The sequence below is a fragment of the Balearica regulorum genome, chromosome 1 (genome assembly GCF_011004875.1).
Source record: "Balearica regulorum gibbericeps isolate bBalReg1 chromosome 1, bBalReg1.pri, whole genome shotgun sequence".
NCBI classification, from domain to species: domain Eukaryota; kingdom Metazoa; phylum Chordata; class Aves; order Gruiformes; family Gruidae; genus Balearica; species Balearica regulorum.
Window position 1 is genome coordinate 210,641,226 of NC_046184.1, and position 19,441 is coordinate 210,660,666.

The following is a 19,441-nucleotide window of genomic DNA, read 5'->3' on the forward strand; positions in this document are numbered from 1 at the left end:
GAATTGGAATTTTAAGAGTCTGGGAACAAGAAGCCTCGCCTGAGTCTTTCTGAAATGGAGTTATCCTTTAAACTGCAAAGAATCCTTTCTGAAGGGCTTCAGTGTGAATGAAGCCAAAGCTGGAAAACGAGGGGACTGCCCCAGCCATTTATTAATGTCAAATATGCTGTCTCATGAATCAGAGCAGTTTGTCTGGTTTGGAAGCCTTACAGAAAGCCCAGTGCACCTGGCTTGTTGAGCTCAGCATCAGGCTTTAGGCTGATCCAAGAGGATAGCCGCATTCTGTGTTTTGAATAGTTTGTCTTGCAAACAATTTTTTTTTAAAAAAAAAGGCTTTTATTGAAGAGCCATCAGCAAACAGATCATGCAGAATTTGAACAATACACAGAATGGAGGGGAGAGGGGAATCCACACAAGGCACAGCCCCAATTATTTGTCACTTCATAAGATCTAGCCAGCACAAGTGTCACATTTGCTCTTCAAGAGAATAACTTCAAAAGCTTCCTGATTTGAAAAAGCCAAGTGTTTGGGGGAGATATAAACATATACACACACAAAATATACTCCGAGTTTTCTTTGGCAATCATCATCACAGATGACAGATATTTCAGGATTAGGACAAACAGCAAAGGAAGAAATAAAACCGTGATGCAGATTGTGCGTGCTCAGACAGTTACCAGCAGAGTGAGTCCGGGCCCAGCCCTGACCATTCAATACAGTACAGAATGGAAAAGCCACCTGAAGCAGCTTTGATTAATAAGCTGCCAGAATACTAGGGACAGAAAAAGAAGAAAAGATATTTACTTATTTTCCAGCACTGATTCCAAAGGATAAGAGCTGTTTAGTTTCTCTACAAATGGCACAGCCAGTTTCCTCATGCCTTCCCTGCATCTCCAAACACCACAGTAAGATGTTGTTTCTGTTAGCCAATTCCGTCCTGTCATGCCAGTTTACATCAGCTGAGGATGTCTGAAATTCAATCCCACTGAAGGCAGCAGGGGTTCCACCACCAACAGCACTGCCGTTTAATCCACTGTATATACCAGCAGTCAGGAAAATCACCTAGTGCAGCGAGGAAGGCATCATGCCTAGAACAAGACCTCTTTACCATGAAGTACAGCATTTGAGAAGAGCAGAAGAGGAAAGCAAGCCAGAGCAGGCAGCTCAACCCATGCACTTTGATTCGAATTTATTATCTGAGAATGCTGCCCTCCATCCATCTGCCACCTGTTTCTCTCATGGGCACAAGCAAAACAGTGAGCACTGCGACACAGGTGAGGAAGCAGGAGTGAAATGTCCAGAGCACTGTGCGATAAGGCCTGGCCCTGCTCCCAGCAAAGCCAGCGGAGGTACAATGGCCACAGTAACTGCAGTAATGCTTCAGTAGCTGTGCCTGGCCTTTTCAATCCACTGCTTCATGTAGCTGATTTCCAAGGCTCGAGCTTGCTGCACAGATTTGGGGTCCAAAGGGTTGCGGCTACGTAGGTCCAGGTGATGGGCTCCATCTGGGATCACGATTGCCACAAGGGAATCGGTGATGTTCTGGGTCACCCCACCTGCAGACCATGGGTCCAGGCCACCGTTGCTGTAAGGAAGAATTCCTCATTAGGGTACATCTGCTCAGCAGCAGGGCTGCAGCTCACATCAGCATATCCACATTGACTTTAAATTAGTTTTGCATATGTACAGACAGAAACAGACCTCAGCCCTGTCTCAATGCTTTGTGCCCACCCCTCTGCCCTCCTGACAGAGGTATGGAGCTGTTAGCAGCTTAAGTAAGGCTATGTTTCTGTCATTAATTATCTGTTAATTCAGATAATAACCTATAAGAGTGCCATAGCCTCTGGAGACAGATCTGCTACCACCTGTCATTGTCATAAAAGGTTCAGGTTCCCCTGTACCAAACCAGGTCCAAATTCTCAAATTAAAGCACTTTCCTTCACTTCTTCACAGTGCCATAAACTAATAACCAACTGGACCCTTTAGAGCTGAATTTTCAGCAAGTTTTACTTTGTACTGTCTCAGCTGTGTGCCAACCTGGTTTTGCAAAGAAATACTTAGACCTTCTGTTAGTCCCCTTATTTCTAATAACAACCATATTAAAATAAAGCTTTTTATCCTCAAGAAACTGTCTAAAATGACTCTTCCTTTATTGCAGGACAATTTAATGCAATTTACTCCCCCCTCCTCCCTCACCCCAAATCAATGAAAGGATTCCTTGCACTGTCGATGTGACTCCAAATAATGCCTGGTCCATGGAGCAAGCCAATGGCTGAACTGGGGTGAGAGTTTTGCATCTTTCCTAGCTTGGACTTGACCCAGTAATCCCTGCTACATCTTATTTTCCTTTACTGCAATGTTCTTCCCACATGTGGTCCATCTTTCTACCCAAAGAAATCCACATCTGTACACTTACAGAACTACACAAATCTAGATCTGTTCCTCACTTAAACCACTGACCTGCCCACAAAAGGAAACATTAGAGATGGGCTATTGTATGTCAGTGTAAATTTCTAGGAGGATCTAGAAAATTAAAACATCTTTGGACATTAAGAGATATGCGGCTAGGAAAATATCACACTGACAGCACCAGAAAACAGAACGAAATATGAGTAAAAAATTTGTAGAAATAACTAAGAGTAAAAACTTGATGGGGTCTGAACTAATACTTTGTTTCACCACTGAAAAAAAAAAAACCCAAGTATCTTGAATCTCTGTAATTCTGTGTTTTCAGTGGTTCTAAATATGACTTAAGAGAAGAGAAACATTTTGTCTCTGCAAAACAAAAAGCATACAGAGCTGCCCAATAAGCAAAAAGCATTTGATTTAAAAGGTCGCCTGAATCAGCAGAGCACCTTGGCAACAGGGGGATGAGTTGCTGAGAGACCCAAGATGTACATGGACTTGGATCTTTTGGTCCCAGTGATGTGGAAACTAAGCATGCCACAAGAAAACACTGTCTCTGGCTTCTCTGGGAGCTTCTGGCTGCATCCTCTGCAGCTCCTGCCAAATGATGGCACCAGAGGCACTGACGCAGTTTGGGAGGTGATACTTGCTGAGAGGAGGGGGGGTTGGGGGCTCACCACAAAATAATCGTAAGTCTTAACAGCTTTACAGAATAAGATAATTCAGTATCAACTGGAATGGATTCTTTATGTGCTAAAACTAAGCATGCATGTAAGTACTCAGTTGCCCATCTTACAAGACAGATGTTTCCCAAGGTAAACAGAAGTAGTAAAATAAAGAAAGAAAAGTCAGCCATTTCTTTCTAGCAGTGGTCAGGCAAGTAGGACTTCAGAAAAAAACTACTGCAAAACATCAGCAAGTTAGTCTTCATCATATTTCCTTGACAGCATAAATAGGGTCCTGCCTATTCCACAGCAAGCAGTTTGCTTTCCTATCATCTCTTCAGAGCCTCCTTCGCCCTCCAGCCCTGCCTAGAACAAGATGTTTTACACAGCCTTAGCAGCACTGTGTGTATCCTTTTCTAACATGCCCACTCTCCACAACTGCCAAGTTGCCTTAACATTTTCCCCTTGCTTTCTCTTCAGTCAGGCATTGTTCTGCCTTCTTTTCCTCTATTCCCTTCTTTCATGCTAACAATCCCTGCTTCTGCACATTGCCCCAGTATCTCTCAAAACAGAGCCTTCACTTTCTGCATCTCCCCTGCCAGTGCAGAACTGGATAGGTGGGTGCCCTAACTTAAAAGCAACCCAGGTGTGATCCATCCAGATTGGAAAATATCCATTTTTAGACTGCACACATCAAATTTTTTACTATTTGATACAGCCTGGGCTGATTTTTGCTTACCACAGTATGTTGATGACAAGACACTGCTAACTGCTACAAGCTCTTTGCTACCACATGCATGAACAGTGTTAAAATGCTGTTTCTACCACTGTGCAGCATTTCTACATCAAGTACAGAGCATGTTCCAGTAAGAGTGTCAGGAGTGGAAACTGTTGGAAGAAAAAGGGCAAACAGGGTTCTGAAAACCCCCAATTTCCTCAAACTAGTGTTTTAATAAAGATGCACTGCCCAGGACAGGCAAGTTAGATCTACCTACAGCCTAAGTAACCACTCACACACTACATACCTCCAAGAAGGTACCAAAGTGGTGATGGGAATTCCTGCGTCAATCTCATACAATACATACAACACTGAATCTGCAGAATGATGCACTACTCCGAGAGCACCAGTTTAAGCATCCTGGCCAAATCCCACTGTGGCTGGATAAATCCACCCTACAGTGGCTCTCTCTAGATGGACCATTCTTCCCTTCCTGCACTAAACTGTTGTGCAAGTTGCCTGACACTTGAAACACAGGGCTTTTTAGCCCACAGGGAGCCGCATCTCCTGGTAAACATAGCGATATTTTTTGTAAAGCACACTGCAGTGTTCAAGGATAAAAGGCTCTTACATAAGATGTACAGTATTGACAATGTATTTGTTTGAAGAGAAACAACCCAGCTTGAGATCCAAAGCTTTGTGTGTACAGCACTACTTCATTCATTTGGTTGCTTTCAAGCTTTTCTCATTTCAAGCTCCTTCAGCTGGCATAAATTCTTAAACACTTAGATTTGTTTGTCTATCGCTTACAAAGCGGATTTCTACTGTACAGAGCTGTGAAGCCTTGGAAATAAGCATTGCTCTGCAAAATTAAGTTAAATCAACAATATTTTTTTTTTATTAAAAAGTTTTCCATAAAAGGGTGGAATTTCTCACTCTAGAGCAGATATCCTGCTGGGACAGAAACAGCAAGAGGCAGACAACAGGAAAGCAACAGGCCTTTGGAGCCAAACAGCCCAACGCTAACAGCTGAAATCCAGAGAATAACCCCCAATTCAAGCGAGGACTTTCTACTTTTAAAATGCACACCTATTTACTGAGTTTTATTTAAAGAAGTGGTTGTTGTTTTTTTTTTAAAGGCCTTGCACAATTTTAACCAGAGAACACAAGAATATATATCCAGGAGCTGCCTGCAGTGGGCAATCAGTACAGCAAGCCAGAACTCCTGAAGCACAGGCTTCAATGTGTTTATTAAATGCCTCCCTACCACGTAACAATCTGATGAACAGCCAGTACTTTGCTGTTCAAAATTTATCACCTCACAGAAGTACAGCTACATGCTTTTTTAAAGAAAACAGAGTTTAACCCTAAAAATAAGGAAAGTGAAGGCTGAGTAGAAAGCAAGCAACATGTACAAGTTTTTGTACTAGGTTGAAACATTTCTTTCATTTTTTTGTCCACATACAAATATGTTGCAGACAAAATTCTGTTGTATTACCAGCGTGCCTTGCTAGAATGGAAGCATCTCTTTGTATTTGGATCTTACACAAGTTTGTTGAAACTTGCCTAATTACCACTAAATGAAAGGGGCAATTGGCAGTGATAGGAAAGCTCCTCAACTTACTCCCCCTTTTTTCTGTGTCAAAGGGAAAAAGGAATAATGTCACATCAGTTCCTCCTCAAGGCTATCACCCAGAGCAACAGTTTTAGTGACCAAGATCCTGTGTTACAGCTAGAGCTTGTTTAGACTTTCCTTTTATGTGGAAGAGACAGTGCTTTGGCTTCATAAAAGCTAGACGGATTTACCAGCATGGGAAATCTGGACTTTGGCCACAAGATAAGACTGAATCTACATGGGAAGAAAATTATGTTTGGCAGAATCCCAACCCAGATTCTTCTTTTAGAGTCACACAGGCAGTGACAGAACAGTTGGCTGCTTTGGCCACTGCAAATTGACCATTTTACTCTCAAGAGCAACACAAAGCATGCCCATCATTTATTCAACTGGAGCGTTGGAGACGCTACACCAGCAGGCTTCCTGCACTGACAACCCAAACTGGTTGAACACTCCACTCTAGAAGCTGAAACAAGGCTCACCTGAAGACAATGTTGCTGTATGAACTGATGTTCTTCCCTCCATACATAGAGAGGAGCCAAGAGGGGCGAGGCCTTACTCCCCACAGCCTGTAACACTCTTCTGAAAGTGCATCAAAATCCCATTTCTGAGGCTCAAACATGTCATTGACACCGTCTGTGCACATGGGCATCACCATCTCAGTGCAAGCCTGAAAGAGCAAGCAGGGCAACAAGATGTATTCCCAGGAGACTGTCCAATATTTATATAAAAAGCTCAAACAGCATTTGGTCAGTAATCACTGTCAACTATTATAGAATCACTTATGTTGGAAAAGACCCTTAAGATCACCAATTCCACCACTAAACCATGTCCCTAAGGATCACATGTACACGTCTTTGAAATACCTCCAGGGATGGTGACTCAACCACTGCCCTGGGCAGCCTGTTCCAGTGACTGACAACCCTTTCAGTGAAGAAACTTTTACTAATACCCAATCTAAACCTCCCCTGGCACAACTTCAGGCCATTTCATCTTGTCCTATTGCTTGTTACTTGGGAGAAGAGACCAACCCCCACCTGGCTACAACCTCCTTTCAGGGAGTTGTAGAGAGCAAGAAGGTCTCCCCTCAGCCTCCTTTTCTCCAGGCTGAACACTCCCAGCTCCATCAGCTGCTCCTCATCAGACTTGTGCTCCAGACCCTTCACCAGCTCCGTTGCCCTTCTCTGGACACGCTCCAGCACCTCAATGTCTTTCTGCGAGTGAGGGGCCCACAACTGAACACAGTACTCAAGGTGCGGCCTCACCAGAGCCAAGTACAGGGGGACAGTCACTTCCCTGGTCCTGCTGGCCACACTGTTTCTGATACAAACCAGGATGCTGTTGGCCTTCTTGGCCACCTGGGCACACTGCTGCCTCATATCCAGCCGGCTGTCGACCGACACCCCTAGGTCCTTTTCGGCCAGGCAGCTTTCCAGCCACTCTGCCCCAAGCCTGTACTGTTGCCTGGGGTTGTTGTGACTCAAGTGCAGGACCTGGCACTGAGCCCTGTTGAACCTCAAGTTCACTTGGCCTCAGCCCATTGATCCAGCCTGTCCAGATCCCTCTGTAGACCCTTCCTTCCCTCAAGCAGATCAGCGCTCCCACCCAACTTGGTGTCATCTGCAAACTCACTGAGGGTGCCCTCGATCCCCTCATCCAGATCCTTGATAAAGATATTCAAGAGAATTGGCCCCAGTACTGAGCCCTGGGGAACACCACTTGTGACCGGCCACCAACAGGATTTAACTCCATTCACCACAGCTCTTTGGGCCCCACCATCCAGCCAGTTTTTTATCCAGCAAAGAGTGCGCCCATCCAAGCTGTGAGCAGCCCATTTTTCCAGAAGAATGCTGTGGGAAATGGCATTAAAGGCTTTACTAAAGTCCAGGTAAACAACTTCCACATCCCTTCCCTCATCCATTAAGTGAGTCATCACTAAGCCTGATCACCTGGCTGTCCTATACATGCCATGTGATGGCACTCAAGATTATCTGCTCCATAGCCTTCCCCAGCACCAAGGTCAGACTGACAAGGCTGTAGTTCCCCAGATCCTCTTCACAGCCCTTCTTGTAAATGAGCCAGAGCACAGATACCAAGCAAAAAATTTTATCTTTCACCCAAACTATTCTCTGATACCTTAGTGATACTAGATAACAAAGAAAAACAAGTTATATTCTGGAAGCAACATAGTCCCCACCATGGCAATTAATCTAACTCAGCCTGTTCCTACTTGCCCCCTTTGCCACATGCCTTCAGAAACAGGCAGGGAACAAGCTGCACAGCAGATGTATTATTTTGATAAGCCCAGCTGCCACATTCTATTACCCATACGGCATTTCCTCCTTTTCTCATGGGAGAGCTTATAAAGCCTGCACTTCTCCTGGGGCTGTCAGAACAAATACATAGAAGACAGTATCCAGGAGCAGATGGTCACAACCTGAACACCAATTCTCAACACTTTGCTTCTGGAAGCAGCTGCCCTGCTCCTCAGAAGACAGACTGTATATAACCATGTTCCATGTGCTTAGTAAATGGGATGGAGAGAGCAGAATACCCTGGATCCCTTACCACAGGGATCTGTATTTTTGTTATCTACTTGATGGGAAAGGTTGGATCTCAGTGAGCTACAGGATAAACAGCTTTAGTATCAACACATACTGACATATTTGCTTGCACAAATAGAGATGGACAGCTGGGATGGGGGGATTAGAAGACAGAGATGCTGCTCCTGTACATCATTTGCAGTCAATATGAAGAGCTGAAACTCAGCAATTAGCTAAATAATGAAGACAACCTAAACCTCCTGGGAAAGCTGCCTCTCTTTTGCGCCTCACCCTCCCCACTACAATCATACTTGCTTCATGTTTACATTTGTCATTAGTACATCAATTACATCTGGTTCAATATACTGACAGTCAAATGACTTAACAATTCTCATCAGCTCCAGCCTGGAAAACCTCACCATGTTACAATTTAGAAAGTATAAACCACATACCTGATAGTACCAACCCAACTGGCCTAGATTCTTAGTTGCAGTCTCAGACATGTCTAAGCATGAGGCTTCTCCTGAATAATTGTAATATAAGTTTACTGCCTGGAAAACATTCTGCAGCAACAATTTGTCAGAGAGAGTGGGATCTTTCAAGAACTTGCAGACTTCCTGCAACAAAGAAGGGGGAGATCTAAATCTGCAAGAAAAAGATTAATACATGATACCTGATGGCATATCAATTTTTTTAAGCATGTCAGACCACTTCCAGAAAGTGTCTTTCTATGCAATGATATATCATACTCTTAGCATTATCATGAAGAACAGCATTCCATTTGCATAGTGTGTGCTACTATGAGGAACCTGAAACTTTACATTTCCTGATTAAAACTTTAAAAACAGTGCAACCTTAATATTGAAAAGCTTACTGAATACAATTCATTTCCTGTTCTTTAAAATAAATAATACTTAATAAAAAGTATTTAGCTCCTCTAATGAAAGATAAGACATGCAAATATATAACAAAACAGCTCCAGGTATAGATTGGGGTTCCCTCCAGTTTGCTGTAGTACAAATAAAAACATCCATGTAAGGAAAGTTGTAATACTTAAGTCCTTTCATACAGTAGCATTGCAAAATTCTTACTTTGCGTTTGTAAAATATGAGGTGGTAGAAAAAGGCAGTGTTTTGCCAGTGAAAAATTAAGAGCAATCTTAAGTAGAATTTAATTCAAAATGTAACTGAGGATGCAAGTAGTGGAAAAAAACCCAAAAACAAATAGATAACAGCTACTGCCCCGAAAAGTTTTGATCTTAATTTTTTTTTTTTTTTAAAGCACCAATATTCTCCTTGGCAATGCTTTCTCCTTACCCCTGCTCTCATGGAGCTGGGACTAATACAAGAACAGTGAAGGGTAAAAGCTGTGAATCTGAGCTCCCAGTCCACAGGAAGAACCCAGAATTACTCTCTGCAGGGAGAGCACAGGCAGCTCTACAAGGGAAATTTTTATATTTCACTATTGTTTAATAGCCAAAAAATATTTGTATTTTATCTATCTTACCTGCCATACACAGTAACCCAAAGCCATGCAGGGAAATTCAGCCAGAGTCTTAAAAGAAAAACACTCCAAGAAAATAGAAACCTTGGAGAAAGCACTGCAGATAAACAGAACTGCACAACTGAAAGTTTGCAAATGTGAAAAGTGGTTCTGCTTTGAGAAGTGACTCTACAAGGAATAAATTTTGTGGGGATCACCATTTCTTCTCACTAGCTCTCCCCCATCAAAAAAAGGCATAGCCTCAAAAATTCCTCTTTAATTGCAAGCTCTGTCAGGTAAGCCTGGCATCAGAAGCTCTAATTGCATGTGCTTTTTGTGCAACATTTCTGCTCCTCAGGAACAACTCTGCAGGACAGCTGAGTTTCAGTCATCCCTGGCACTTTTCTTCTGGGCTCCTGATGCAACCTATTAGTCCTACAAGTAGCAGTCAGTCAACAAACCAGCTGATGTACAAGAAGATATTGCCATGGTTCTCTTTTCAGCCATGTTGGTTCTACAGAGCCAAAAATAAAGGAAAAGGTGCAGGCTGGGAGAGAAAGAGAGAATTAGTTAAACCAAATGGTCAGTTCTACAAGACACTGGTTCTCAATTACCTGTACAGGCCAAGCTGGCAGAGGCTGTAAGAAGTCAGCTTTATAGGGATAGTTCACCATAGCCAAGTTCACCCATGTTTCACTCAGCCAATTTTTCAATATAGCAGCATCCTGAAGATTTTTTAATGGGCTGCACAAATGAAATGCGCTGGAAAGCCACTGTAAACCAGCATCTTTAATAAAAAAATAAAATAAAATAATGTTTAATATATTGTTCCATTAACTCATAGGTTAATCATCAGAGCACTCTTCTTCCAGTGAAAGGAAAACTTCAGATCAGCTAGCTCATAGTGCAAGGTCTATTAATAGATAGCTCTCTTGGGACTCCCCTGGCCTTCCATTATTTTATCTGGTCTAGAACTCATCCAATTCAGCTTCCCTGATTTTCATTAGCTAACTCATCATACCAGGCTTTCTCTTTAAGACACTCAACTCAAGCAGCAAGATTTTTTTTTGTAAATTGAATTCCTTTGCTACACAGTGACCTCATCTGATACAGAATCATAGAATCATTTACATTGGAAAAGACTTTTAAGATCAAGTCCCACCCTAAACCTAACACTGCCAAATCCGTCACTAAACCAGGTCCCTAAGCACCATGTCTACACATCTTTTAAATACCTCCAGGGATGGTGCCTCAACCACCTCCCTAGGCAGCCTGTTCCACAACTGGACAACCCTTTCAGTGAAGAAGTGTTTCCTAATATCCAATCTAAACCTTCCCTGGCAGAACCTGAGGCCATTGCCTCTTGTCCTGTTGCTTGTTACTTGGGAAAAGAGACTGACACCCACCTGGCTACACCCTCCTTTCACATAGTCGTAGAATCATTTAGCTTGAAAAAGACCCTTAATATCATGGAGTCCAACTGAGTCCCTAGCACTGAATCCACAAGGATGGCAGTGATTTTCTATACTGATTGCCTCAGTTGGTATTGAAACTTTTTTTTTTTTTTAAGAGTAATGACTATCTGCCTTACTTTGTCAGAAGGAATACAAGCGTTGAGGGTCTGATCTGGAGTCAGCTCCTGTCTGATCTTAGGGATGTTTGGACCTGGACATTGAATCACACCAGGTATGAAGCTTGTGATCCAAACCAGATATTTAAAAAATTAATACAAAGCTCATTTGGCAGTTTTCACTACTAAGAGTATAGTTTAAAAAAATAAAAAAAAAATCAATACATGGCTTTCACCTGTATATAACAAACTTTCTGATTTTATGAAGTTGTAACATTATGACCCTTTGAAAAAGTATTGGTGAGGTCTCACCTGTTGAGGAAAGGTGGTTAATGGCGTTCCAGGAATTCCGGATGCTTTCTGAGCAGCCTGTCCCACTCTTTTTGAAATCATTAGTCACTATGCTGAAATAAGCGCCACACGGAACCAAATCACCGAACTGCCAGATTGGGGCAGAGGCTGCCAGAGCTCTGCAAAAGGACATAAAGATGGTTTGGAAAAAGCACATGCATCCTGAACCCCTGCAAAGTGAGCTTCCATCCTCCATACCCTCCCCACAGCCACTATCTGAGTAGCATTTATAATTCAGCTTGGACACTGAGCCATAGGCGAACTAACCATAACACTGCAAAACTGTTCTGCAGATCTGCATGCAAAGGCTGTAAGTATTAGACCCTCATACAAAGATATCAGTAAATACTTCAAGTAGAAATTCAAACTTGCTTACTTTATTATTTTTTCATTCTCATCTAGGAACTAGGTCTTTCTCACTAGGCATTGTGCAAACTCAACTGAAAAAAGCCCTTGCCCACAAAAATCTACTCCCTAGCAGACAAAGGTAGGGGAATTACTAATCTTGTTTCCCAGAGGGGAACTAAGGTATCAAAGAGATTAAAGACCTGCCTCAAGTCACCAGGAAGTCTGATGACCCTAAAAAAATTAGGTGCAAAGTCAGTGTTCATAATAATTGGTTTTACAAAACTAACAGATAGCTCTGAAAATATACACCATCCAGTACCTGCTGACCTACAGCTGTCTTTTTAAGGGAAACAGTGCCTCTTCCCAAATTCAAATGTAACTTAATTCCTCCTCCCAGTAAATATTGAAAAACTCATGCCAGCTTGAATTATGGTACTTCTCCCAGTGCCGTAATATTTATAGCACAGAAGTAACAAATGCTTACTCTGCATTTGACCAGGATGAGTACACTCACCCAACTACCACGTGGGGGTACTTCATCCTAAACCAGGCTGCAAGCATTCCTCCATAAGATCCCCCTATAGCTATGACAGGACTGTAACGGGCTCCTGCAATTGTCGTCTTTAAGTACTCGATCAGTACTGCAAAGTCTGCCAGAGCTTGTTCTGACGTCAGGTAATTCAGATGCTTGGAATCCTGAGACAAAGAAAGCAGGTGAGTGATTTCCAGCAGCAGTCTTTCTATTCCCCACAGCAGCTGCCAAGTTCTAAATCTCTGCCTGATAAATTAAATATTCGTCTTTGCAGGTGTCCCTTGAAGGGCTAGAAAATCTCAGATTATTAATTTTTTAAATTATAAAAATAAGATAGTTGTGTGTTTCTAGCACATCTAAACCTTACTCAGGCTAACAGTCATTGCAAGAATTACGACAGGCAGAATTATGTTTGTATAGAACATACAAGGAAGACAAAAGACAACACTTACACTGAAAGATTCATTCCCAAATGGCAAAGATTCTCCATAATATCTATGTTCAGCAAATACTAACATGGCATTAAGTTCTTCAGCCACATCCCACATAAAACCCTGGTTGGAAGAAAATAGTCATTTAAATAAGTTGATTCAATTATTTTCAAAGTCTCTACTTTCAGTCTAGTATATTACAACTCTTATCGATTAGAAAGATATCACAATCAAAATAACAACTATAAAGACAGAGTTTGGTTTTAAAGTATCACTGAAGTACAAAAACATACAAAACATATCCATCCACAGACCACGACACATACAAAGAAAATATGTCTGTTTTAATGCTGCCAAATATTAAACAGTATTGTTTTGTGAGTACGTACAGGGAATCCTGCCAGAACTTCTATGGCATGAGCTTAACTCATACAAAATAAAAAACACTACAGAAAAAAAGCATGCATTTGAGTTAGGGCTACATTACAGGAAACAAAATTTGTTTGGCAATAAGAAATAACCTAGAGCATTGCAATATACTTATTTTCAACTAATAAATAACTTTTACTTGTTATTACTTGTTGACAGCAGCTTGTTACCACCAGTTATAGAAACAGGCAGACAGAGATCACCTGCTGACAAAGTGTGTAAGCAGTCCTTAGTTGCTCTGAGCCCAGCACATGCCACCTCCTGTTGCGTTACTGGACTTTGTATTGAAGTGGCTGAAAAATGCCCACACACGCCATTCTGCATTTGCATCAGTCAGGGAAGTTAAAAACTTCCACAGGTCTTATCAGAGAACAAGAATCATCTATCCTTGATTTCCAGCCCTCTTCATTTCATATGTTTTGGTTTTTTTTTTTTTCCTCTCCGTAAGAAAAACCCTCCCATTTTACTTGGAGACTCTGAAGTACTGGAATAGGTGTAATTTGGTCCAGTTTTTTGCATTCTTAGCTTGAGGCACCTTACAGTGTTTCCCCTAGAAATTTTCTTCACTACTCCAGGAAGTTAATACAAGTGCATCCCTTCGATTTTATGGGCTTCAAACAGTACCCTGAACTCCCTAAAACTTTTCCTGTGCTTTTTTCCAGCTTTTTCTTCCTCCTATAACAATCATAACCATTACAAAAATCTCTTTAAATGACATTCTGACACTCTGTCCTTGTTCTTCCTTATTTTTCAGTCAGCCACTACTGGAAAAAAGGATTGCAATTCAAGAATCTATTTTCCACATACCGTATTGTTGCAGAACCATGTGATGTCTCCTTCATTGCCTGTGTAAAATAGTATTGGTCCATTCTCTTTATTCCAGTGCTGATCTGCTACTAGATACCGCTGCTGGAACGTAAGATTTTCATCAAATCCAAAGTGATCAATCTGTAAGAACAGGGAACATGATGTTCAAAAGCTAAAATTGATCACGGAGTCCACTGCAAGTGCTGACAGTCACTTTGCAGTTGAAAAATCAAGGAAAACCAAGAAAGTTTTACTAAGATAAAATATGACATTGAATTAATTTCTATTGTTAGATTCCTAATGCATTAAAATTCTTCTGCTTTATGAAAGAAACTAGCCAAAATTATAGGTGTATATACTGAAGGAGAAATGTTATTTTCAGCTATAAAAAAATTCCACGTCCTTTTTACAGTATCATACTTAACATGAGATATTCTAAATATATTTAGGAAATCAGGCAAATCTGCTGGGGGGGTCACAAAGTATCTGATGAAATAAAACTGTATCAAAAAGTAAGAAGAGTCATTGAATGTTTTGAGTCTTAGGAAAATTCTTTACTAGCCTTATTTAAAAAAAAACAAACAAACAAACAGCAAAACCCCCTCCTCTTTCTTTCCTCCTTTTGGCATAAAATTGACATTTAAAGAGATTCTTGTTAGAAAGTGTTGGTTTGGGTTTTTTTTTTTAATTCTTAGAAAATCTTAATTTTCTATACTACTTGTGCTATTGACAGATTTTTCAGATAGTTTTACGGAGTGCTGATTCTCTCCTTGCAATTTTCACTAATTCACATCCCCATCTTTTTTCCCCACAAATATTGCAAGCCTGTACATACCACTTAACCTAAACCCCACAGTGTTAGCTTTATTCCCTCATTAGAAATTTAATTTCAATTCCTAAGGTCATGTTTTCAGCTTTTATTCACACTGCTTTGTATGCACTATTCCCCTTGACCCTTCCCCAAGCATTCATCCACACTGGAAAGTTTATCAGTTGCTTTTACAAGGTAACTCCCTGCATATGGACATAATCTTGCTCTGGAATACCCACACAGGCTTTTACTATAAAAAACTAAACCAAAACACAAAACCACTACAGAAGAGCTATGCTGCTTAACTACCACATATTCACAAACCATCACTACTTTTGTTCATTGGTTGAAGATGACCTGTAGTTTCACAATTTTCACTTCTGTCAGCACAAAGCATCATCTTTTCCTTTCGTATTGTTTCTTGCTGGCGGTAACAGCCTGACATCTGCTGGCTTGAACATCTCTGCTCGCCCATCTGCCTTTACACCAACAACTCTGCCAAATCTCTCAGATGCTCCAGGAATCAACCTTCCACATTTCCTGTTTTGAGGACATCTGCAAGTTAATGTTAAAAAGCAGGAAACTGCACACAAATCCAAGCACTGGCTCCTAACAGTGACCTAACTGCTAGGCAGACTCCTCCAGGCAGCTCAGGAAAGCCTAACTCTTGACCTGCAGGATCCAGCTACTCCACACCATGTACTTATATGTGCTTTGGGTCAGAGTGCAGGAACTTATTTAAGATGTACAATCTGCTGCAAAGTGTCTTTTCCAAAGTCTCTCAAAGCTTACTCGCTCTTGGGCTGAAGTGAGAGGACAGTTAGTTGTGTTGTAGCTCACTGCTGTCAGGACAGTCTGTGCGTGGGGCTTGACAAAGAAACAAGGTGTGATTAGACAGAGAGGCAGAACAAGTGAAAAAATCTTTGGTCATAAGACCTTAAGATAATTAAAAAGAATGATTAGATAAAGCACATCTAGAAAAAAAAAAAATCACAATATAGTTTAATAAACTCCAATACTATTAGAAAGTACAACTAATGTATCTTTTATTCCAGGTCTGTTTGTAAAGGAGAGAAGTATCTTTTTCTATTTAACTTTTCTGGTTAGGCTGCTAGCCAGAGATGAGAAAAAAATAAGCTCATGTGTCCTGTTCACCTCTTATGGAATCATCTAAAATTAAACATTTAGCTTTAAAACTTGATTCTGCATCCTTCCTGCCTGAAGCCACAGCACCAACTACTTTTTGTGGTGTAGTCTTGTATTTGACTTTACTGAACTACAAACGTATGTACCAAAATCTTTTCAGTACAGGCAGCTGAGTATGCAACAGACAGAAAACAGAGTGAAGGGAAAAAAGGGGAAAAATCAAAATAGTTTAATGGCTACGCATCCTTTTGGCACCAGGCTGAGGTTATTCAATGGCGTATCATGCAGAACAGATTCGAAAGCCCATCTTACTGTTCCCCTTTCACTGGAAAATAAAGATAGTAATACTGAAATATGAATATATTTTCTCAAATGACAGCTGATTTTCTTTTTAGAGATATGATTTACTATGGTTTCCTTGTGATGTGATCTGTCAGTCAACTCCCACAAAACAAACCCCAAAATCTCAATGCTCTAGTGACTCTGCCTCTCAATACTGAGAGAGCGATAGGTATGGGAATTAAAGTTTTCTTTTGCTGGTTTCAGTAACCACATTGATCAAAGCATCATGATTTTCATCTTGACTGAGACATGCTGTAGACTCACTGCCAGTAGTCACGTTCTTTCCCATTCCTCTCTCAATCTGTAAAATTTTGATAGCCTTCCAGCAGCTAAACTGCCTCTGTTTATCATATTCATAACAAACCATGGACATGTGTAAGATCCTAGGCAAGACAACTCCAGACTTCTCCAGGAAAAAACCCACTAGTACCTATCACTCATCTGAAGAGCAGGAACTCCTTTATTGCTAGATGACGGGGCTTCATACCTTGTAGTACCTTGTCTTTGCAAGGGTGAGACACATAACATGACGAAAAAAACCCCTAATGTTTGTAAAGCAGACAGACTTGTCACCACTGCTGGTTATTGCCAAGAAATTCAAAGAAATTCTTAATCCAGAACATCAAAACACAGTTTGGAGGTGTCCCAAGGAGTATTTCCTCACGAGATTAAAAATCTGTTTGAAAATGTACTAAGTCAGAGGGAAAAAGCACAAGAATCAATATGAAATTGTGAAGCAGGAGGTTTGGACGCAAAGGGAAAGCTGTAGTTGAAGAACAGCAGATGGAGCTGTCGTGTAGCCAAACTGCACTGCAGGAACACGCAGGGCTGTGCATGGCAACTGCTGGTTTTCAACCAGTGCTTTCTTTCCCCATCCTTTACAGAACAGGTACGCAAACAAGTAATACACCCCACAAACTGTGTGAAGTATACTTTACCACTCAGATCACCCTGATTTTTTTTAGCTTTTTTTCTTAAGTCAGATTTTATTAAAAAGTTGAACCACAATATTTCTTTTCTATGCTTATGCAAAAAGAGCAAGACAAAAGCAATTACTTTTGCAACCAGACTTAATTAGAATAGACTACAACAGCAAAAGAAAAAAGCAGTTTAGTGCACATTTACAATACCTTAACTGTTGGTTAAAAGTCACAATGGTAGAGATATTTTAGCATATATGAGTTTTTTCTAATTACAATTTTCATAATTAAAATTATTGGCAAAGTGTCAGCAGTAAGTACAAGGCCCTGAGCAACCTAATACAACTTTGAACGGGAAGTCAGAGCAGATGACATGCTGAGTTCTCTTCCACAATTAAACTATTCTAGGATTAATTCAAACCAGTTACACAGCCTAAAGTTTTAAGCTTCTGCAAACAGGACTACGTAGCAAGTTCACTTAAAATAAGAACACGGTCATCAACAATACAACAGTAATGTTTTACAAATGAAAGTACGATGTAGATAGATACACTGACACAAAAACAGTCATTCTGGTACTCATAAAAGGGAGGATAAAACCAGAAAAAAGTATTGAAAGTAAAAAGTTATGAATAGGTTTAAGGGAAACTTGTCAGCTGAGGTAGGCAGGATTGGAATTCTTCGGACATTTTTTTTTACCTCACAGCTGTGAGGCAAAAAAGCAAGGAACAAAATTTCAATTCCACGTACAAAAATCTTCACAAATCTTGCTTGATTAAAAAAAGGAATCATCTTGTATTTTCCTGCACATCTTTGAGTCCAAAGACTCACAAATCATTTGGGGAAAATACAAACATATGCACAATGGATTGCTCAAGAGGCAGCCAGCTCCAGGTGGAAGACTGCAGCAACTTCCCAAAGCATGGCCACAGCCACAGAGAACTGCACTCACTGAGTTTGATTTAAAAGCGCAGTCAGTAGGCAGCATGAGCTCTTGTGCCCAAGAGGCTGATGAGAGCTCCAGACCAAAGACTTGAGTCAGCAGCTTTGATCCTTTACCTCAAGAGAAACTCTACAGCGAAGTGCAGCTCATCAGCTCAGGACAAGGAGCTTTCTCCAGACTGGTTCACTGAACAAAGTGGAAGGAAGGGCAAAACCCACCTCACTGCCTTCCACTCAAAATACACAGCACATGTCTTTGACTTTACCTTATATGTGCACATGTATCATGTGCTTATGTTGAGCTCTCAAAGATGACTTATCTTGGGGTAGGGTTTTTTTTAATGAGCTTTTTTTTGTTTTGCAAGTCCATTTAAAATAAACCACTCTGCATCACATCTCCCCTGGGGAGGAAACAAAAAACAGCACAGCAGATGTTAGTTATTTTACAGATGTTAGTCTGCTTATTATACTCCTGGAAGTATTCAGGAACTGTGGCACTGCGTTAAGTACAAGGACAAAACAGGACATGTGGGCTAAAACCCACTTCCTTCTCAGCAACATCTTAAGGTCATTAGTGACTACAGAGACAGAACAGCAAACCCAAAGCCTTTTCCAAAGACTAATTCACAGGATAGCTTCTAACAGAAAGCATTTAATGTCACTCAAGGTGGTAAATCAGCACCTAATGGTTTTACGCTTTTGAGTTTCTGGCAAGATTGCAAATGTCTGAAAGCCTTTCTGTCATGCCTTGAATTTTGATCCTCTAGGCAATAGCTTTATTTTCCCAAACTGGGATATGCCATCTGAAATCGAGCCAGTTGTTTTACTAGCAAGAAGCCAGGGGATTTTAAGAGTCATGTTCCACTCTCCACATATTCATGGAGTTGTTTTGAGTGCTCATCCTGTCTGAATTATTTCCTGAGGACATAAAGATACAGGATAGTCTGAGGATATCCTCCTGCATGAACAGCAGTGTGGGCACTAGCCTCTTTGGGATTTCACCAATGTGTTTCTATTCCTGGTTTTACTCCTGACAGGCTGCAGGACTCCAGTCCAGTTAGCTGGCTCTAATAGTTTTGTTTCCTCTTCAAAATCTTTGCTTCCTCCATTTAAGCTGCGAGTTCATGAGGGCAGAGACTGCCTTGCCACCTTTGTACAGCATCATATTCAAGGGGCCCCAAATTTTATTACAAGTACTATTACATACAGTTAAATATTCAAGCTCATAAAAACCATTGCAGCAGTAGAGTGCCACTAAAAGAAAGATATACTCACACACTATTTATGTCTTCATAAAATAAGCTAAATAAAAATAATTTTTTTAAAAGTCTCCCTTACATTGTTCTTGCTGCTTTGTTTCCTCCTATTGCACATTTTTCTGTG

The 19,441-nt window shown here is 40.9% G+C and overlaps 1 protein-coding gene across 1 annotated transcript in view; it reads right to left on the minus strand.

Annotated features, from left to right (window-relative positions):
* Nucleotides 1-327: 327 nt before the first annotated feature.
* The window catches only part of PRCP (prolylcarboxypeptidase), a 29,162-nt gene continuing 10,048 nt past the window's right edge, over nucleotides 328-19,441 (minus strand). Inside the window, exons 2-9 of the mRNA XM_075742419.1 lie at nucleotides 13,898-14,038; nucleotides 12,683-12,784; nucleotides 12,213-12,394; nucleotides 11,312-11,469; nucleotides 10,044-10,216; nucleotides 8,400-8,564; nucleotides 5,887-6,074; nucleotides 328-1,585 (exon numbers count right to left, since the gene is read on the minus strand). Coding sequence (XP_075598534.1) covers nucleotides 1,381-1,585; nucleotides 5,887-6,074; nucleotides 8,400-8,564; nucleotides 10,044-10,216; nucleotides 11,312-11,469; nucleotides 12,213-12,394; nucleotides 12,683-12,784; nucleotides 13,898-14,038 — 1,314 coding nt within the window. The 3' untranslated portion in view covers nucleotides 328-1,380. The remainder of the gene's footprint in view (nucleotides 1,586-5,886; nucleotides 6,075-8,399; nucleotides 8,565-10,043; nucleotides 10,217-11,311; nucleotides 11,470-12,212; nucleotides 12,395-12,682; nucleotides 12,785-13,897; nucleotides 14,039-19,441) is intronic.